Source organism: Quercus suber, unplaced genomic scaffold, assembly GCF_002906115.3.
Source record: "Quercus suber isolate HL8 unplaced genomic scaffold, Cork oak 2.0 scaffold_221, whole genome shotgun sequence".
NCBI lineage: Eukaryota > Viridiplantae > Streptophyta > Magnoliopsida > Fagales > Fagaceae > Quercus > Quercus suber.
Genome location: NW_027069679.1, coordinates 764617 through 785585, shown reverse-complemented (window position 1 = coordinate 785585; position 20969 = coordinate 764617). Strand labels below are relative to the sequence as shown.

The 20969-nt window shown below is 34.0% G+C and overlaps 2 protein-coding genes and 1 pseudogene across 3 annotated transcripts; all 3 read right to left on the bottom strand.

Annotated features, from left to right (window-relative positions):
• Positions 1-2307: 2307 nt before the first annotated feature.
• Positions 2308-4426, bottom strand: LOC136070252 (7-deoxyloganetic acid glucosyltransferase-like; annotated as a pseudogene).
• A 5090-nt stretch (positions 4427-9516) lies between these two features.
• LOC111984067 (7-deoxyloganetic acid glucosyltransferase) lies at positions 9517-13641 on the bottom strand. Its single transcript, XM_024015694.2, has 2 exons — positions 12933-13641; positions 9517-10601 (listed from the first exon to the last, which is right to left on the bottom strand). The coding sequence occupies exons 1-2, from the start codon at positions 13444-13446 to the stop codon at positions 9655-9657; spliced, it is 1461 nt and encodes a 486-aa protein (XP_023871462.2). The 5' UTR covers positions 13447-13641; the 3' UTR covers positions 9517-9654.
• A 1377-nt stretch (positions 13642-15018) lies between these two features.
• On the bottom strand, positions 15019-20891 carry LOC136070251 (7-deoxyloganetic acid glucosyltransferase-like). 2 transcript variants are annotated; one of them, XM_065779959.1, is made up of 2 exons: positions 19921-20891; positions 15019-15288 (listed from the first exon to the last, which is right to left on the bottom strand). In XM_065779959.1, exons 1-2 carry the CDS (start codon positions 20504-20506, stop codon positions 15266-15268), a joined length of 609 nt encoding a protein of 202 aa, XP_065636031.1. In that variant the 5' UTR covers positions 20507-20891; the 3' UTR covers positions 15019-15265. The 2 variants fall into 2 exon arrangements, with proteins under 2 accessions (XP_065636031.1, XP_065636029.1); XM_065779957.1 differs by lacking the exon at positions 15019-15288 and adding an exon at positions 17910-18984.
• Positions 20892-20969: the final 78 nt, after the last annotated feature.

Sequence of the window (20969 nt, the reverse complement as noted above, 5' to 3'; positions counted from 1 at the left end):
AAAAAAAAAAAAAAAAATGAAGAAGAAGAATTTAATCTTTTAAATATTAATTGTGCCAAATTAAATGCTTCAACTTTCAAAATAAAGACAATTTCATCTTTAGAACTCATCTTCAATTCTTCATATAAACCTTAATAACATAATGTCACATGTCCTTGCATAAGAGTATGGTCCGTTTGGATACAACTTATTTTTTGCTGAAACTGAAAACACTGTAACAAAATAATTTTTAAATGTATAAATAGTGTTGTGGGACCCATTTTTAATATTTTTTTGAATAAAGTGGTTGTGAGTCCCATGAACAGTGCGTGAATAGTGCGGTTGCAGGTGTGAACAGTGACAATGGTCTCTCTAAAACAAGTGAAACCAAAAAAAAAAAAAAAAAAGAGGGGGGCGGGGAAACGCTGAAAAGTAAAACGCAGACACCCGCAAATTAACGTGAATCCAAACCCACAATAAGCATTTGGTCTCTTTAAAAATAATAATAATAATAATAATAATAAATAATAAATAAAAAAAAACCTACTTTAACACCCAAAATATTTAGTCTTTCTACTTTAACGTATGATTTTACAATTAATTTACCCTATCATTCCATCTTCTTCTTCTTCTTTTTTTCTTTTTTTCTTTTTATTTAACTCATTAAAATAATATAAAACAATTAAGAGAGAGAAATTGTCAAGAGGAGAGAGAGAAATGAATAAATAAATAAAAAAGCACTTGCTAGTTGCTGCACAGTGCTAATGGTCACTCCATCCAGTGCTAAACATTTTGCAAAATTTTTGTGAAAAGCACACCAGTTGGAAGCCTCTTTTTGGTATTTGGTGCACTAAAATGGTATTTGGTGTGTTTTTTAGCAGTTATCACTTAGCACACTAGATACTAAGAGCATTAACATCCCATATCTTCAAACTATTTTATTTTAACATCTCAAAAACTACTTTATCTATTATACTATACCATTTTACAATACACCTAACATATTAACTTTTATTTTATCATATAACATATTAGAATAATATTTCTACACAATAAAATAATATAACCCAAAACCATACATATTCTCTCCCATCTCTCTTTTCTCTCTCATCTTTGTCTCTCTTCCTCTGTCTTTCTTCCACTACAACCAGCTACTACCACCACCTCCACCATGAACAAACCCAAAAAGGCTACCAAAACTCAAACAAACCACCCTTGCCTCACTGTCCATCACCCACCACCGCCAAAAAAAAAAAAAAAAAATCCACAAATGACCAACAAAACCCAACAAAATTGGACCCACACCAATCCAACAATATCACCAAAATCGGAACCAAACAAAACCCACAAATGAACAACAAAACCCAGCAAAATCAAACCCACACCAATCCAACAATGTCACTGAAATCGGAACCACTGAAATTGGAACCAAAATCGGACCTACACCACCACGCCTCCATCACAGGACCTACCAAACTGCACCCCCAGTGAAACACAACAACCTCGCCACACCACACTGATCTAGAAACCAGAAACCTCCACACCACCGCTGGATCCACGACCCATGCCAAATAAACACCACCACCATGAGAGAAAGATGTGAGAGATCAGCTTGGAATGTTGAGAGAAAGAGGGGGAGAGAGATGAGAGACTGGTGAAGAGAGAGAAAGAGATAGATATTTAATGGTGGGGAATAAAAAATAATAAATTGGTTTAGAACGTTGCTACATTACCATCATAAATTTAGGATGGTACAATAGTACAATTGTAAATTTTTTTACAATTAGAAGACTAGGTAATGGGTCTTTTTGGTGCTTTGATGATAAAATATACTGACATATACCATTTGCATCACCGGGTACTGATGCTCTAATGCTCTAATCATTTTTACGTAGGTAAGAAGCATGCTAAAGCAACGTCATGTCATTAATGATTATGACTTGTCATTAATGTGCTGTGATGTGCTATGTTAGGGATCATTTATTTTCTCGTAATTTATGGCTGTAATTGGATTAACTTGTCGGTGAGTACCAATTAGTTTAATTAGTAAAGTCTCTATTGTCAAATATAAAATCTAAGGTTTAAACACTGCATTTACCAAAAACCAATTAGTATATTGATTTAATAATAAAGATAAATCATCATATAGTGAATGCCATAGGTTGATTTTTATTTTTACTTTTCAACAATATAGAGCAGATGTCATATGTTAAAATTCTATAGTGTAAAAAAAAGGACCAACCAGCCCTTTTACATGAATTTATTACTAACATCACTTTAATGATACATTAATTACAATAATCCAAGTCATTAATTATGAAAATGATGTAAAATAAAATGTGTCACCACATTTATGGCCATACATAATTTTAAACAGTGCCATCTTTCTTAACTTGCAATTACAAGGGGAAACTAGTTGGTACTAGAATTCTAAGCAATAACAACTCAAGAAACAACAGAACATACTATTTTGTTGTAATCATGCTCATTAACCTTATATCCTTAATCAAATGGTCCAAATTACAATAAGAGGACCCACCTTCACTTACACTTTCTTTTGCCAACCTAGCCATCTCAGTAGTTGATTTCATGAAAATCTCCTTCCTCTCCTCTGTCAAATGATTCACCATTTTGTCTACCATAACTTTGTCACACACATCCTTCATGTCCATTCCCAACTTCCAAACCTCACTCACAAACCTACTATTTGTTTGTTGTTTAGCAAAGTAAGGCCAACAAATCATGGGCACCCCAGCCACTATGCTCTCTAAGGTAGAGTTCCATCCACTATGAGTCAAAAACCCACCCTACATCCTGGTGGGCCAAAACCTCCTCTTGTGGGATCCAACCCACCATATACCCTCGATCCTTTGTCCCTTCAATAAGTTCAAGTGGAATTTGACCTTCGCCATCTTTTTGGGTCACCAAGTTAGGCCTTATAGCCCATAAAAAGCATTTCTTGCTATTAACCAAACCATACCAAAACTCCATGAGCTCGTCCTTTGTCATGATCGTAATGCTTCCAAAACTTACATAGATTATAGATTTCAAAGGTTGAGCATCGAGCCACACCATGCAGCTTTTGTCCACTTCGAAAAGGCTATTTGGAGACAGAGATTGCAACAATGTCGTTTTGGATTCAAGTTTAGATTTAAGAATTGCATGGAGGGGTCCAATAGTATAAGTTTTGGGACATTTTGTTGCATATGTGAGATAGTACAGGTCCTTCTAAATCTTCAAACGTGTTAAGTATGAGTGCATGGGCTCGAGGGGATTACCTAGTCATATTTTTAACCTATTGGAGATTTGGGTCTGCTATGATTCTTGCTTGGCAAAAACTGGGTAAGTCTCGAATACGGAGAAAAGTTTCCATGCCTAGCACACTTCTTATAAAGCAATCCATGTCTTCATTTTCTAGAGTGGTTACCATACTTTTCATTAGTAAGAAATTTGACATAAACGTTTCTTTGTTGAGAAACAAAACAAATGTTCGTAACAAATTTCACTAATATTTTTAATTCGAAAAAAATAATAAAACTACCATAGAATTATTTATACTTTCAAACTGAGAAAATTATAGCTATGTTATATATATGCAAACAAGTGATCATCTGCTACAGTGACAACACCAATAAATGAAGGAATGGCTACTTAAAACAAAGAAACTATCACATGATATCTCAGTAGGATCAAATATATCTATGATTTTTCTTTTTCTTTTCCTGTTATTAATTTTTTGCATTTTAGTGTTGAAGAATGTCAATATGTATAAAATCAATAACTCATACGAAAAATTCTAGTCTTCTCTATCCTATTAGTTTAGCCAGAAAACAAAAAGGGTCGAGTACAGCTCATGAAAGTTTCGTCATCTTAGACATGCACTTGCGCATGGCTAATTTTATTAGAATTTTAAAATGATATTTTACCAGTCTAATTGCCTGTTCCTTAATTACTAAATGGGTTGTTCATGAGAGCATTTCCATCAAGTGTTCCATAGATATACCATTTTGACACATCAAAAACTTACTTATTATTTTAACACACCATTTTACAATTCACTGTTCATCACATTTTCTATTTTTCAATTCTATATATTAAAATAATATTAAAAAAAAAAACCATCAATATAAAAAAAATACGAAATAAAAACTCACCACCATACACAAGCACAACCCACCACCACCACCCACAGGTACAACCCGCCACCACCACCCAATACTATTTCAAAAAAAAAAAAAAAAATCCCCAAAATCAACACAAAACTCAAAAAAAAATGAAGAGATGAATTAAGTCAACTCCATTTATACAACCCAAATCACATGGAATCAACACAACTCCACCCCCACCCAAATCACATAGAATCCACAACCCAAAAAAAAATTGCCCAAACCCACCACCACACACAAGCACAACCCACCACACCACCCACAGCCACAGGTACAACCTACCACCACCAACAACAATCCAATGGCTGCCACCACCACCCAATGCTATTTTAAAAAAATCACCAAAAAAAAAAAAAAAAAACTTACATGCGATCTCTACTGGTTGACCTCATCAATGAGGCCAACTCCACGGCAATGGCCAATCTCAATGGCAACGATTTAGGTGGAGAAAAAAGAAGAAGAGAGAGAGAGATAGAGAGACAGAGAGGTGCAGAGAAAGTGACAAGGAAAAAGAAAAAAGAGTGAGAGGTGAAGATTCTGGAGAAGAAAGAAGAAGAAAAAAAGGAAGAGAGAGTGGTGAAGGGAGAGGCCGAGAAAGAAAGAAGAAAAAAGAAGAGAGAAGAGAAAGAAAGTCATAAAGGAAGAGAGAGAAAATGAATAATTTTTATTTTTTAGCATTTTTGTAAAGATGAAATGGTACTGTTCATATATGCCAAATATGATAGCATTTAGAACATCTTATGAGAGGAGTTTTTTGATGTTTGGTGTGTAAAATGTCAAATATTTGACATTTGGCATAATGATGGGAATGCTATTATGTTGCTGTCATTTTGAGTCTAAAATATAAATAGCTTTGCTGCCATGCCATCAAGCATCACACTCCCTAGCTACCTAAATGGTCCATATCTTAATATCTACCTAGCTTAGCTGCTTGCTTGGATGTTTTGTAGTGTTTGTTGTGTTAGACAGAAAAAGAAGTCACTGTCTTGACTCTTGACAGCGTCCCTAATAATTTAGAATAATAAAATTGTGATCGGTGAAATATTATATTTATATGAATTATTTATAACATAATGTCTCTTAGAGCATTAGCATTGGAAAATGCTAATGCTACTCTATTTTACCATTCCAAAACCTCACTTTATCATTATAACATCCAATTTTACAATACCCCCTACACCCCAAACTTCTATTTCACTCTTTTACTCATTAAAATATTATTTTTTATCCTTTCTTTATTATTTATTTTCAACCGTTTTTTCCAGGGTTTTTCAACAGTCTCTCTCTCTCTCTCTCTCTCTCTCACGCACACAGTCACACACAGAGCAAACCCATTCAAACCCACACACAGAGCAAACCCACACACACAGCCACTCACACATAGCATCCCATCACCACACACACACCGATCAAAAAATCATCCCATCACCACACACACACCGATCAAAAAAATCATCACCGGAGCAAACCCATTCAAAAAAAATCATTCAAACCCACACACAGAGCCACACACAGAGCATACCCACACACACAGCCACTCACACACAGCATCCCATCACCACACACACACCGATCAAAAAATCATCCCATCACCACACACACACCGATCAAAAAAATCATCACCGGAGCAAACCCATTCAAAAAAAAATCATCACCGGAGCCACCAGAGCAAACCCATTCAAAAAAAATATCCCCAAAGCCACCGAAGCTCGCCATCAACCGATCCCAGCCCACCAATCCAAACCCAGCTCACCGATCCACGCTGATCCAACCTCCAACCTCAAAAATCCAAAACCCAGCATCGGTGCAATGAGAGAGAAGGCGTGCGATGAGAGATGAGAGAGAGGCCGCGTGAGATGGGTGAGAAATTTCGGCGAAGCTTCAGAGATGAGAGAGCATATGGAGAAACAGAGAAGGAAGAGAGAGAAGAGAACAGAAAAAATGAGAGGGATGAGAGAGAAATTTCGGGTATAAAAAGGAGTAAAATATTTTTTTTTTTTTTGCAATACTGTGAACAGTGCAATTCTATGTTTAGAATTGCACTGTAGCACTATTGCAAAAAAATTTGCAATAGTGCTGTTTGCAATCCTCTGATGCAGCTGGTTTTGAGACCAAAAATGCTAAATATTCCTTAGATTTGACTTTAGCATTTGCCAATGCTAATGCTCTTAGAGCATCAACATCCAGAATTGCAAATGCCATATCTAAGCTTCATTTAGCATTTTTCCCTCAAAAACCTCCCACATCCGGAATTGTAAACACCAGCTATTGCAAAAAATTTTGCAATAGTGCTACAGTGCAATTCTAAAGATAGAATTGCACTGTAGCATAATTCTTAAAAAAAAAAAATTTAATATTTTATTGTAATGGTGATTGGGAGAAAGAAATAATAAATGATAGTGATTGGGGAAAATATTATTTTATTGTGTAGATATATTATTTTAATGAGTAGAATAGGAAAATAAAAGTTTGGGTTGCTGGAAGTATTGTATAATATAATAGTATAATTAATAAAGTAACTTTTTGGGATGGTAAAATAGAATATAGTAGCATTTTTTGATGTTAATGCTCTTAGGCACCAATAATGACATTCACTACAATTATTATGAAAATGATTTTAACATTTTTTTTTTTTTTTATGAGAAACAACGATTTTAACATTTTTTATGTAAACATGAAAGCAAATACGAATTTGGCCAGAGTGAGAAAGATTACCTCTGATGGGAAGTTCGCCAGCTTCTATCATATCTTGAATACAAAAATAAGCCCAGAAGGAGCAAGCACTGATTGTACGGAAATGAATGACCGGAATACCAAGTTCATTGCCAACATCAATGGGAAAGGTCAAGCTACCATCTGCTATGATACAAGTCACCGAGTGTCCAGTAGCTGAATTTAACTGACCAGAAGACATCATTTCTTTAAATAATGGCTCAGTTACCAATTTAATGGAATCAAACACTTCCATGGATCGGTAACCAGCTCGTGGGTGATCAGCTGGAAGGCCATCTGGGGTGCTCTTCAATTGAAATCCAGGAAAACACGCAAAACGGTCTATTGCTAAGTTTTCAGTGTGTCTCTGGCAAGAACTAGTGCCATATACCTGCATATATATGGGGTGGTATATATGTTTTTGACAGGTAGATGCATGTGACTAAAACTTGTTGCACATGTGTATATGTTGCAACAAATCAATGTTATTAAATCCGTTCCATTCCGGCCAAAATAGTTGGAAAATCTCATATCGGCATACAAACCCGAATGGTAATGCCCCTTGTTCCACCTCGGATCAAATTTTGGTCTGTTCCAGGTGTTCTAGGACGTTTCGGTCAATTTTGGCCGAAATACAAGATTCAGCGGGTATGAGTTATGAGTATGAGAGAGAGAGAGAGAGAGGTTTTGAGGTGTGGGGGTGATGTGAGAGAGTGCTTGTGTATGAGATAGAGAGAAAACGAAAGGGAAAACAAGTTTAATACATACTTATCTTCTTTTGGAATCAAGAAAAAGAGGCAACGAGCTGAAGGAATTGTTCTTATTCAAAGACTTGAGAGACAGGATTTTGAACATGAAAGAGTTAAGAGAGAGAAGCAGATGTGTATAGAATGGTCTGTGGGGTCGGTAGGGTAATAAATGAGGGAGAAATTTAAAAAAATTTATTACCTTTTTATTCTACCATATGATAGGTCAAGAGATTTTATCTATTTTTTTAATTACATTATTGTGATGTGTATTGCATATGTGGTAGATAGCTAATGTTTCACACAAACTAAATAATTAATGTAGTGGGTAATTAAGGGGAAAAATAAATAAATAAGAAAGAAGAGAGAAGAATAAAAATTTATGGGTTGAAGCAAGTTAGGTCTCGCTTAATACGCAAGTTTAAATACATGTTTTCAATTTTTAAACAATATTACACGTATTTCTACACACTTTTTCACCCACACATATTATCAAAAAATAAAAACTGTTGTTTAAACACACGTACCAAATGGACCCTTAATATTTAGTTGTTTAACTTTATCATGATACTAAAAAAAAAACTAAACTTATAATTAAGCATTTTTAATATTTATTTCATTAACTTGTATTATTATTTAACAAAAAAAAGTAATACATTTTTTGATGTTAAGATGTAAGACTAAAATAGTTTGTATTGCTTGATATTTAGTTAATTTTATGTTGTATAAGAATATATATATATATATATATATTTAAGAACCTCAAAACACTTTGAAACGGTACGCCGAAATAAATCAATACCTAAATATTCTATTCTACTGGATAAACCAAAACGGGTTCCAAAACGGTATTCATAACTGTAGGGGCTCAATTTGAATTGAGTGTTGGGTTTTCAGCCCAATAAGCCCAAACAATAAATTTATAGAAAGTGGGTTGACAGGTTTAGGTGCTGGCCGTCGATCACCATGCACAAACTTTTCTTATAAAAAATGCTAAGTGTTTCCTTACGAATGGGGGAATGCTCCTCGGCCTGTGGCCGAGGAGGCCTTAATGTTCTCTCTTTCTCCCCCCTCATTTTTGCTTTACTAGCTTTTCTTTTATAGTTTTCATCTTCCTATCTCCTGCTTCCATCTGTTGATCGTCTATTCGCCTTTCTTCTGGTTGTCTGTCCCATCAGAGGCCTTATCGGTACTCAAGTGGCTCACTCTAACCAACGTTATCCTGCCAAGGGGTTACCTTCCCATTAATGCGGCCAGGAGGGTTAGTTGAGTGCATTAAATGCGAAAGTGATAGCTTACTTTGGGGTTAGCCTCTCCCCAAAATCACCTTTGTCAGGCCGAGGACAAGGTATCCTCGGCGTGGATTTAGGAAAATAGGCTCTCCCCCTCTCTCTCAGAAATAGCTTGTGCTCCTCGGCATGGGCCTTGGGCCTGCTATATGATGGGCCGAGGCTATCAGGCCTACGAGCCCCACAATAACATTGCAATAAATGCTACCAATATGGATGCAATATTATAATCATTGTGTGAGAATAACGTTCAATCAGAGCAATCTATATTTTTTTTCAAAAACTCCAAATCCAGCAGTCCCAAAATTAAAATAAATAAATAATGTGGCCACCTAGAATCCCTTGAAGCAATTTTGATTTGAAAATAAAAATCAACTGCCATTATTGTTTGATAATAAAAGACAATTATAATGGAGTAGGTGTTGTAGGTTGATTTTTTTTTTTTTTCTTTTTGTGAACCATATGAAGCAAAAATCATAATTTGAAATACTATCATATTTAAAAAATAAATGATAAAAATAAAATCAGACTAACCTTTTACATGAATTCATTAGTGGCATCAATTTTATGGCAAATTAATTACAATAAATCAAGTCATTAATCATGAAACAGTAGGTAAATAAATAAAAATAAAAAATTGTCATCACACTTAATTATGACCTTAAAAATGTGAATAGTGCCATCTTTCTTAATTTGCAATTACTAAAGAAAACCACTTGGTACTAAAATTCTAAATAATAACACAAGAATTGATAGTACAAACTATTTTGTTGTAGTCATGCTCATTAATCTTATATCCTTAATCAAATGGTCCAAATTACGGTAAGAAGACCCACCTTCACTCACACTTTCTTTTGCCAACCTAGCCTTCTCAGCAATTGATTTCATGAAAATTTCCCTCGTCTCCTCCATCAGATGATTCACCATTTTTTCTACCATAACTCTATCACACACATCCTTCATGTCCATTCCCAATTTCCAAACTTCACTCACAAACCTACTATTTATTTGTTGATCAGCAAAATAAGGCCAACAAATCATGGGCACCCCAGCCACTATGCTTTCTAAGGTAGAATTCCATCCACTATGAGTCAAAAACCCACCTATAGCTTGGTGGACCAAGACCTCCTCTTGTGGGACCCAACCCACCATATACCCTCTATCCTTTGTCCCTTCAACTAGTTCCACTGGAATTTGACCTTCGCCATCTTTTTGGATCACCAAGTCAGGCCTTACAGCCCATAAAAAGCGCTTCTTGCTGTTAACCAAACCGTACCAAAACTCCATGAGCTTGTCCTTTGTCAAGACTGTAATGCTTCCAAAGCTTACATATATTACAGATTTCAAAGGTTGAGCATCAAGCCACACCATGCAGCTTCTGTCCACCTCGAAGAGGCTATTTGGAGACTGAGATTGCAACCATGTTGTTTTGGATTCAAGTTTAGATTTAAGAATTGCATGGAGGGGTCCAATGGTATAGATTTTGGGACATTTTGTGCGAATGTGGGAGAGTATAGGTCCTTCTAAATCTTCAAACGTGTTGAGTATAAGCGCATGGGCTCGAGGGGATTGCCTAGTCTTATTTGCAACAAGTTGAAGATTTGGGTCTGCTAGATTGCTTGCTTGGCAAAAACTAGGTAAGTCTCGGATTCGGAGAAAAGTTTCCATGCCTGGGACACTTCTTATTAGGCAGTCCATGTCTTCATTTTCTAGAGTGGTTACCATACTTCTCGTTAGTAAGAAATTTGACTCAATATTTCTTTGTGGTGAAACGAAACAAACGTTAATTAGTAACAAATTTCACTAATATTTTTAATTTGAAAAAAATAATAAATCTATTAAAAAATTATTCATATTGTCAAACTGAGAAAATTCTAGCTATGTTCAAACAAAATTGCGAGATGTAAAGCCTGTAATTGTTATTGAAAACTAGTGATCATATGTGACAGTGACAACACCAAGAAATGAAGGCATGGCTACTTAAAAGAAGCAAACAAAGTCAACTATCATGATTTCAAATATATCTATGAGTTTTCTTTTGTTTCCCGGTTTTTTTTTTCAAGTTAGTGTTGAAGAATGTCTATATGAATAAAATTAATAGAGTAATACAACATACACAAATTATTTTATAACATTTTTACAAACTGTTGATGTAACTTTAGTATTTTTCAAATAATTATTGTAAGTAAAAATGTGATGTTAGTGATAAGTCCATATTATAACTAGTTAAAATTTACCACATTAGCAATTTGTAAAAATATTGTAAAATAGTTTATATATGTAGTATTACTCAAAATTAATAACTCATACGAAGAATCTAGTCTTCTCTATCCAATTAGCTTTAGCCAAAAACCAAAATAAAAACAAAAAACAAAGGTTCGAGAGTTTAGCTCATGATGAAGTTTCGTCACCTTTGACTAGCACCTGAGCATGGCTAATTTATTTGAATTTTAAAATGATATTTTACTAGTCTAATTGCCTGTTTCTTAATTATTAAATGGGTAGCTCAAGACAAACAAAAGACATTGCTGTCATTTTGAGTCTAAATAGCTTAGTTGCCTTATGCTATATATCAAGCCATCACAAACCCTATGTTTGGTCTGTTAAATTACTAAGGTTATGTTTGGTAACAGTTTTTGTTTTCTATTTTCAAAAACTTGTTTTTGAAAATATAAGTTATATTTGGTAATAGTTTTTTTTTTTTTCTTCTATTTTTAAAAACTTGTTTTTGGGAATACAAAGAAAAACCAATTTTCTTGTATTTTTTTAATTAACAAATCTGTATGAGACAAATTCATTAATTAAATGCGTTTTTTCATTGATTTTTAAAAATTAGAAATTAAAAACAGTCTTTTGCATGTTTTCAGTTTTTTTCACAAATTGAGTTTTAAGAATAATTTTTGTTTTCTGTCTATTTTTGGTTGTCAAATAAGTTTTTTAGTTTCAAAAATAGAAAATTGATTTTGAAAATAGAAAATAAGGGAAAAAAAATAGTTACCAAACATACCCTAATTGTTATAAAAGTTTAAACTATATTGAGATATGGTAAATTTAATTATTTAATCATACAATTCTAATATCTCTCCTCACGTGTGGGCTGAAACTATCTTTTAATAGATGAGACCCAACACGTGGAAATTTAAATGAAAGGTAGAGTAAAAGAGACAATGATCGAACTCAGAATTTCATACTCTGATACTATATCAAAGTTTCAAGCATTTCACAAATACAATCCACGTTATGACCTCCATAGCCAAAGCTTGAAACTTTTACATGGTCTATTTGGCTTTGTTTGATGATTGGCTTTGGCCTCCCCTGTGTCTAGTTTATGTTATCAGGAGGGTGGTTTCTGCTTGCTTGTTTTCAAAACAGTGTTTTGTAGTAAAACAGTCTTTTGCATGTTTTCAGTTTTTTTCACAAATTGAGTTTTAAGAATAATTTTTGTTTTCTGTCTATTTTTGGTTGTCAAATAAGTTTTTTAGTTTCAAAAATAGAAAATTGATTTTGAAAATAGAAAATAAGGGAAAAAAAATAATTACCAAACATACCCTAATTGTTATAAAAGTTTAAACTATATTGAGATATAGTAAATTTAATTATTTAATCATACAATTCTAATATCTCTCCTCATGTGTGGGCTGAAACTATCTTTCAATAGATGAGACCCAACACGTAGAAATTTAAATGAAAGGTAGAGTAAAAGAGACAATGATCGAACTCAGAATTTCATACTCTGATTCGATATCAAAGTTTCAAGCATTTCACAAATACAATCCACGTTATGACCTCCATAGCCAAAGCTTGAAACTTTTACATGGTCTATTTGGCTTTGTTTGATGATTGGCTTTGGCCTCCCCTGTGTCTAGTTTATGTTATCAGGAGGGTGGTTTCTGCTTGCTTGTTTTCAAAACAGTGTTTTGTAGTGTTTGTATAGTCACTACCATAATTATGAAAAAGATTTTATATTTGTTATGTAATTAAACAAGAAAGCAAATACGAATTTGCTAATGGATGCCACATGACAGAGTGAGAAAGATTACCTCTAATGGGAAGTTCGCCTGCTTCTATCATATCTTGAATACAAAAGCAAGCCAAGAAGTAGCAAGCACTGGCTGTACGGAAGTGAATGACTGGAATACCAAGCTCATTGCCAACATCAATAGGAAAGCTCAAGATTCCATCTGCTATGATACAAGTCACCGACTGTCCAGTAGCTGAATTTAACTGACCAGAAGACAACATCTCTCTAAATAATGGTATAGTTACCAATTCAAAGGAATCAAACATTTCCATGAATCGGACACCGGCTCGTGGGTGATCATCTGGAAGGCCATCTGGGATGCTCTTGAATTGGAATTCAGGAAAACATGCAAAACGGTGTAGAATATTGGAGTGAAGGACAAGGCGATTATGGTTGTGATCTGTATTGAGAAAGGTGATGTTGAGGCCAGCAAGTGAAAGAAGCTGAGCTAGATTGAGCATGGAGTTGACATGTCCTTGTGCTGGAAGTGGAAAGATGAGAATATGTGGAGCTTTTGATTCTACAGGTTCCATGCTTGTGTGAGCTCGATCTAGGATTCTTCTAGGGTGCTAATTGCTAAGTGCGGCAGTCAGGGCTCCATATATGCATGTACTTCTATATGTGATGGAATGTATTTGACAGGCAGATGCATTATTATTATCATTGTATGGTTGGAAATAATCTTATGTGGGCTCACTGGACAGTGAGACAATAATCTTATGTGCACGCATGAGATACCAATTAACTTCTATATATATATATATATATATTTTTTAAACAAATACACATGTGGCAGTCTATGTCAGTGCTATTTATATTTTTTCAAAACTAATACAAATGTGGCGGTCCATCAGTCCATGTCAGAACTATTCTAAACAAGCAATCAGTGGTTTTGCGGTAACGTGTTCTATTTTTCTAGTTGAACAAAAGTCATGTGGTACAGGATTAACTGGGAGTGGGGAGAGTTCGGCATCTTACAGTCATTGGCATATATAAAAGTAAATATTTTCCATTTTTAAATTCCAGAGTCCAGAAAATTACCACAAATTCCCAGTATGTTGTATGGCTAAAGGGAAACATGAAGTTAATTATTTATTTATTTTTTGAAAATCAAGTAAATTAGGTAATAAATAAATGAAATAAGCATTACGCCATCTATCAAAACTGTATTTATAAAATTTGATGATCTTGAATCTATCTAAGATTTTTTTTAGAATGATTTTGTCTAAGAAATGAGTGGACATATTCGCTCCGATTTCCAGTATTATAAAAATTAATGAATGTTCTAAGGATATTGATTTAAAAAATATTTTTAAAAACTTTTTATTGAAAACAAAATAATAATTTTTTTGTTACAACTTTATTTTTATTTTTTATAAAAGTTGTATCAAACTTTCCTAAAATTATCCTTTAACAAATATTCTAAAAACACCATTAACCAAATCCCATTTTATTGATATAAAATACTGAACCATCTCAACTCTTATCAAGTTTTGGTGATTAAGTGATACTATTCAATCCTTCCTTATTTTGTTTTTATAGATACAATAAAATTTAAACCTATGGCATCTACTCTATGGTGATTAATCTTTTTATCATCAAGTCAAGATATCAATTAATTTTTTGTGCATACGAGGTTAGAACCTCAAATATCTTATTAAAAAAAAAAAAGTTTTACCAGTTGAATTAACTAGAATTCACAATCCTCCTTAAATTAGAAATTTAGAACCACAATATTATTGCAAATAACTATTTCGGATATAGCTCAAAAGCTCTTAGCGTTAAGGCCTTGCTGGCTCATCATCCTAATATTCTTGATCAAATGGTCCAATTTACAATACAATTACCCACCTTCATCAACACTCTCTTTTGCTAACCTAGGCTTCTCATTCTTTGATCTTAGAAACTCCTTCCTCCTTTCTACTATTAGATCATTCAAAATTGAATTTATAAAATTTGATGATCTTGATTTTTTTTTCTTAAATATGAATGGACATATTACAATTTTAATATCATATTTTCTTATCTTAGTATATAGTATTGAACCTTCACAACTCTCATCAAAATTTTGGTGATTGAATGATACTATTTGGTTCTTCCATAAATTAAAATTTTAGAATCTCAATAATATTGCAAATAATTAGTCAAGAAATAGCTCAAAAATTTTCAAAAATAAGGCCTTGTTAGCTCATCATCTAGAAATCCTCAATTAGACGGTCCAAATTACAATACGAGCATCCACCTTTATTAATACTATCTTTTGCCAACCTAGTCATTTCATCAGTGATCTTAGGAATTCCTCCCTCCTCTATACTATTAGATCATTCACCATCCTTTTGCACAATCTCGGTATCACATGCATCTTTCATGTCCAACTGTAAAAGCAAATAAATGTAAGATAATGACTGGATTTTCTAGCCTATCAAAATCAGTGTTGGTTGTGCTAGATATTTATAATATGTGTTTGAGTTACAAATTACAAAAGGACAAAGTTACAAATAGAAGAAGTTAAAATAGAAAAGAAGTCTATCTTAAAAGACAACATAAGTCTATCTCTGACAGCTGTTCTTATCACTAGCTTAATTATTGTTATCTGCACAACTCTTTTGAATTTTGGAATTCAAAGACTTTTCTTTATCACAACTAGCTTGGATTCGTATTTTGGAGGTGTTGTTGATCTTATCCTTAACACCAACCCAACCTTCCACTCCTCCCTCACAAGCCTACTACTATTCAACATTTGATCAGTTGAATAAGGCCATCAAATCATAGGCACAGCAGTCACAATGCTCTCTAACATTGAGTTCCACCCGCTATGAGTCAAAAACCCATCAATTGCATGGTGGGCTAGTACCTCTTCTTATGGGACCCAACCCGGCCACCATATACATTCTCTTCCTAGTTCCTTCCACAAGTTCTTTTGGAACCTCTTTCTCTTCTTTTTCACACAACAAGTCTGTTCTTATGACCCACAAGAACCTTTTATAACTATTCACCAATAACCATACTCCGAGAGTTGATCCCTTGTCATGAACGTGACACTTCCAAAGTTTACATAAATTACTGATTTTTATGGCTGATTGTCCAGCCATTTGATGCAACTTCTATCCATTTCCCAAAGACTATTAAAAGACTGAGTTGTTTTGCCTCCCGAGTCTTGTTACTAAACTCATATATGTGGAGAGTTCCATTGCTGTAAGTTTTTTGGGGTACGGTTACGTATATGGGTGAGTATGGGAGCTTCTAGGTCTTCAAACGTACGTTGATGATGAGTGCATTGGCTCTAGCTTTTTTTTGGCCCTCACTAATAACAAATTGGAGGGTTGGGTCAGCTAAGTTGCTGGTGCGCAAAATCCTGGTAGGTCTCGGAGGCGGAGAAAATCCTCCATACTACCAGGGACAAGTTCTATTGGCCTATCCATATCATCATTTCCTGCAATACATTCATGCATTTTCTTAAATGTATGTAGATGGGTTGGATCAACTTGGGTCTGTTTTTGACTTGAACTAATTTACTTAGTCAAAGAATCTTCAACCCAACTCAATAAAAGTCATGATAGGGTAAACTTAGGTGCAGTATATTAAAATTTTCAATTAAATTCAAACATTTAGTTGCATCGATCATATACATTTGAAGGGCAGCTAGTCAGCTTCAATGAGTAGAGGAATACAAAAATAAACGCAGTAGCAAGAAGCACTTATGGTGCGGAAAGAAACACTCATAATCCCCATCTCTTTGGCCACATCAATAGCAAAATTCATGATCCCATCAACCACAATGAAAGTCATGACCGGTGGCCAATCTCCCAAGCTCAGACTACCCGACACCACCATCTCTCTAAAGAGTGGCTTGGTTACAGCCCTGGTTGATTCAAACATCTCTAACGAGATGAGAGACTAATGAAGAGAGAGAAAGAGACAGATATTTAAAGGTGGAGAGTAAAAAATAATAAATTGCTTTAGAATGTTGCTACAGTACCATCATAAATTTAGGATGGGACTATAGCACAATTGTAAATTTTTTTTACAATTAAAGTATTCTCATCAGGTGTGCCAAATGCTAAATGCCAAATATTTGGCATTTGGCACACCAAAAACAGATCATTATGAGGTGTGTTAAATGCCAAAAAATTTTGAGACATACTATAGTACAATCTCATCTTTGGCATGGTACGGATGAAAATGACATTTGATTTTTATTATTTTTTCTTCATCTTTCTCTCTCATCTCAAATAAAATATTTTTTTATCTACACTTTCAGCCACACATTCACTGCCACACATTTTGTATTTTTTTTTTTATATTGTTAGTTTTTTAATGTTATTTTAATATTTTTATATATTATTTTAATGTACAGAATTAAAGAATAGAAGATGTGATGTACAGTGAATTATAAAATGATGTGTTAAAATAATAAAGTAGCATTTTTGATGTGTTAAAACAGCATATTTATAGAACATCTGATGATAATGCTCTTAGAAGACTGAATAATGGGCCTTTTTAGTGCTTTGATGCTAAAATATACCGACATATATCATTTGCATCACCGAGTACTAATGCTCGTTTGCTCTAATCATTTTTATATAGGTAGGAAGCATGCTAAAGCAACGTCATCATTAATGATTATGACTTGTCATTAATCCTATGATCTAATATGTTGGGGATAATTTATTTTCCTGTAACTTATGGCAATAATTGGATTAACTTGTCAGTGAGTACCAATTAGTTTAATTAGTAAAGTTTCTATCATCAAATATAAAATCTAGGGTTTGAACATTGCATTTACCAAAAACCAATTAGTATATTGATTTAATAATAAAGATAAATCATCATATAGTGAATGCCATAAGTTTATTTTTATTTTTGAACGATATAGAGCAGATGTCATATGTTGAAATTTTATAGTATAAAAAAAAATACTAACCTGCCCTTTTACATGAATTTATTAGTGATATCACTTTTATGATACATTAATAACAATAAACCAAGTCATTAATTATGAAAATGATGGGAAAAAAAAAATTTTGTCACCACATTTATGGCCATACAAATTTTTAAACCGTGCCATCTTTCTTAACTTGCAATTACAAAGGACACTAGTTGGTACTAGAATTCTAAACAATAACAACTCAAGAAACAATAGCACATACTATTTTGTTGTAATCATGCTCATTAACCTTATATCCTTAATCAAATGGTCCAAATTCCAGTAAGAGGACCCACCTTCACTTACACTTTCTTTTGCCAACCTAGCCATCTCAACAATTGATTTCATGAAAATCTCCCTCCTCTCCTCCATCAAATGATTCACCAGTTTTTCTACCATAAATCTATCACACACATCCTTCATGTTCATTCCCAACTTCCAAACCTCACTCACAAACCTACTATTTATTTGTTGATCAGCAAAGTAAGGCCAACAAATCATGGGCACCCCAGCCACTATGCTCTCTAAGGTAGAGTTCCATCCACTATAAGTCAAAAACCCACCTATAGCCTGGTGGGCCAAAAAACCTCCTCTTGCAGGACCCAACCCATCATATACCCTCGATCCTTTGTCCCTTCAACAAGTTCAAGGGAATTTGACCTTCGCCATCTTTTTGGGTCACCAAGTCAGGCCTTAAAGCCCATAAAAAGCGTTTCTTGCTATTAACCAAACCATACCAAAACTCCATGAGCTCGTCCTTTGTCATGATCGTAATGCTTCCAAAGGTTGAGCATTGAGCCACACCATACAGCTTTTGTCCACTTCGAAGAGGCTATTTGGAGACAGAGATTGCAACAATGTTGTTTTGGATTCAAGTTTAGATTTAAGAATTGCATGGAGGGGTCCAATAGTATAAGTTTTGGGACATTTTGTGCGTATGTGAGATAGTACAAGTCCTTCTAAATCTTCAAACGTGTTAAGTATGAGCGCATGGGCTCAAGGGGATTGCCTAGTCATATTTTTAACCAGTTGGAGATTCAGGTCCATTGTGTTTCTTGCTCGGCAAAAACTAGGTAAGTCTCGGATTCGAAGAAAAGCTTCCATACCTAGCACACTTCTTATAAAACAATCCATGTCTTCGTTTCTAGAGTGGTTACCATACTTTTCATTAGTAAGAAATTTGACATAAACGTTTCTTTGTTGAGAAACAAAACAAATGATCGAAACAAATTCCACTAATATTTTTAATTCGTAAAAAATAATAAAACTATCATAGAATTATTTATGCTTTCAAACTAAGAAAATTATAGCTATGTTATATATATGCAAACAAGTGATCATCTGCGACAATAACAACACCAAGAAATGAAGGAACGGCTACTCAAAAGAAAGAAACTATCACATGATATCTTGGTAGGATCAAATATATCTTTGATTTTTCTTTTTCTTTTCTGGTTATTAATTTTTTGCATTTTAGTGTTGAAGAATGTCAATATGTATAAAATCAATAACTCATACGAAAGATTCTAGTCTTCTCTATCCAATTAGTTTAGCCAGAAAACAAAAAGGTTCGAGTATAGCTCATGAAAGTTTTGTCATCTTTGACATGCACTTGCGCATGGCTAATTTTATTTGAATTTTAAAATGATATTTTACCAGTCTAATTGTCTGTTCCTTAATTGCTAAATGGGTAGCTCAAGATAAACAAAATAGGTCGCTGTCATTTTGAGTCTAAAATATAAATTGCTTAGCTGCCATGCCATCAAACATCACACTCCATAGCTACCTAAATGGTCCACATATATCTTAATATCTATGGTCCCTAAATGGTCCAATTTGTATTGTTTGTTGCATTAGACAGAAAAAGAGGTCACTGTCTTGACTCTTGACAGCCTCCCTAATAATTTAGAATAATAAAGTTATGATCGGTGAAATATTATATTTATATGAAATTATTAATAACATAATGTCTCTTAGGCACCAATAATGACATTTACTACAATAATTATGAAAAGGATTTTAAAATTTTTTATGTAAAAAAGAAAGCAAATACGAATTTGGCCAGAGCGAGAAAGATTACCTCTGATGGGAAGTTCGCCAGCTTCTATCATATCTTGAATACAAAAATAAGCCCAGAAGCAGCAAGCACTGATTTTACGGAAATAAATGACCGGAATACCAAGCTCATTGCCAACATCAATAGGAAAGCTCAAGCTACCATCTGCTATGATACAAGTCACCGACTGTCCAGTAGCTGAATTTAACTGACCAGAAGACATCATTTCTTTAAATAATGGCTCAGTTACCAATTTAATGGAATCAAACACTTCCATGAATCGGACACCAGCTCGTGGGTGATCAGCTGGAAGGCCATCTGGGATGCTTTTGAATTGGAATCCAGGAAAACACGCAAAACGGTCTAGAATGTCGGTGTGAAGGACAAGGCGATTGTGGTTGTGATCGGTGTTGAGAAAGGTGATGTTTAGGCCAGAAAGTGAAAGAAGCTGAGCAAGATTGAGCATGGAGTTGACATGTCCTTGTGCTGGAAGTGGAAAGATAAGAACATGGGGAGCTTTTGATTCGGGTTCCATCTGAGCTCGATCTAGGGTGCTAATTGCTAAGTTTTCAGTGTGTCTCTGGCAAGAACCAGTGCCATATACATGCATATATATGGGGTGGTATATATGTTTTTGACAGGTAGATGCATGTGACTAAAACTTGTTGCACGTGTATATGTTGTGCAACAAATGATGCCAATATTGATGCAATATTATTAATTATCATTGTGTTGGAATCACGTTCAATCAGAACTATCTATATTTTTTTTCAAAAACCCCAAATCTAGCTGTCCCAAAATTAAAATAAGTAAATAATGTAGCTGTCTAGAATCCAGTTTTGATTTGATAAAAAGAATCAATTGGCATCTTGTTTTGATAATAAAAGACAATTATTATGGAACAGGTGCTGTAAGTTGATTTTTTATTTCTTCTGTGAACCATATGAAATAGACATCATAATTTGAAATACTATCATATTTTAAAAATAAATGATAAAAATAAAAATCAGACTAACCTTTTACATGAATTCATTAGTGGCATCAATTTTATGGCAAATTAATTACAATGAATC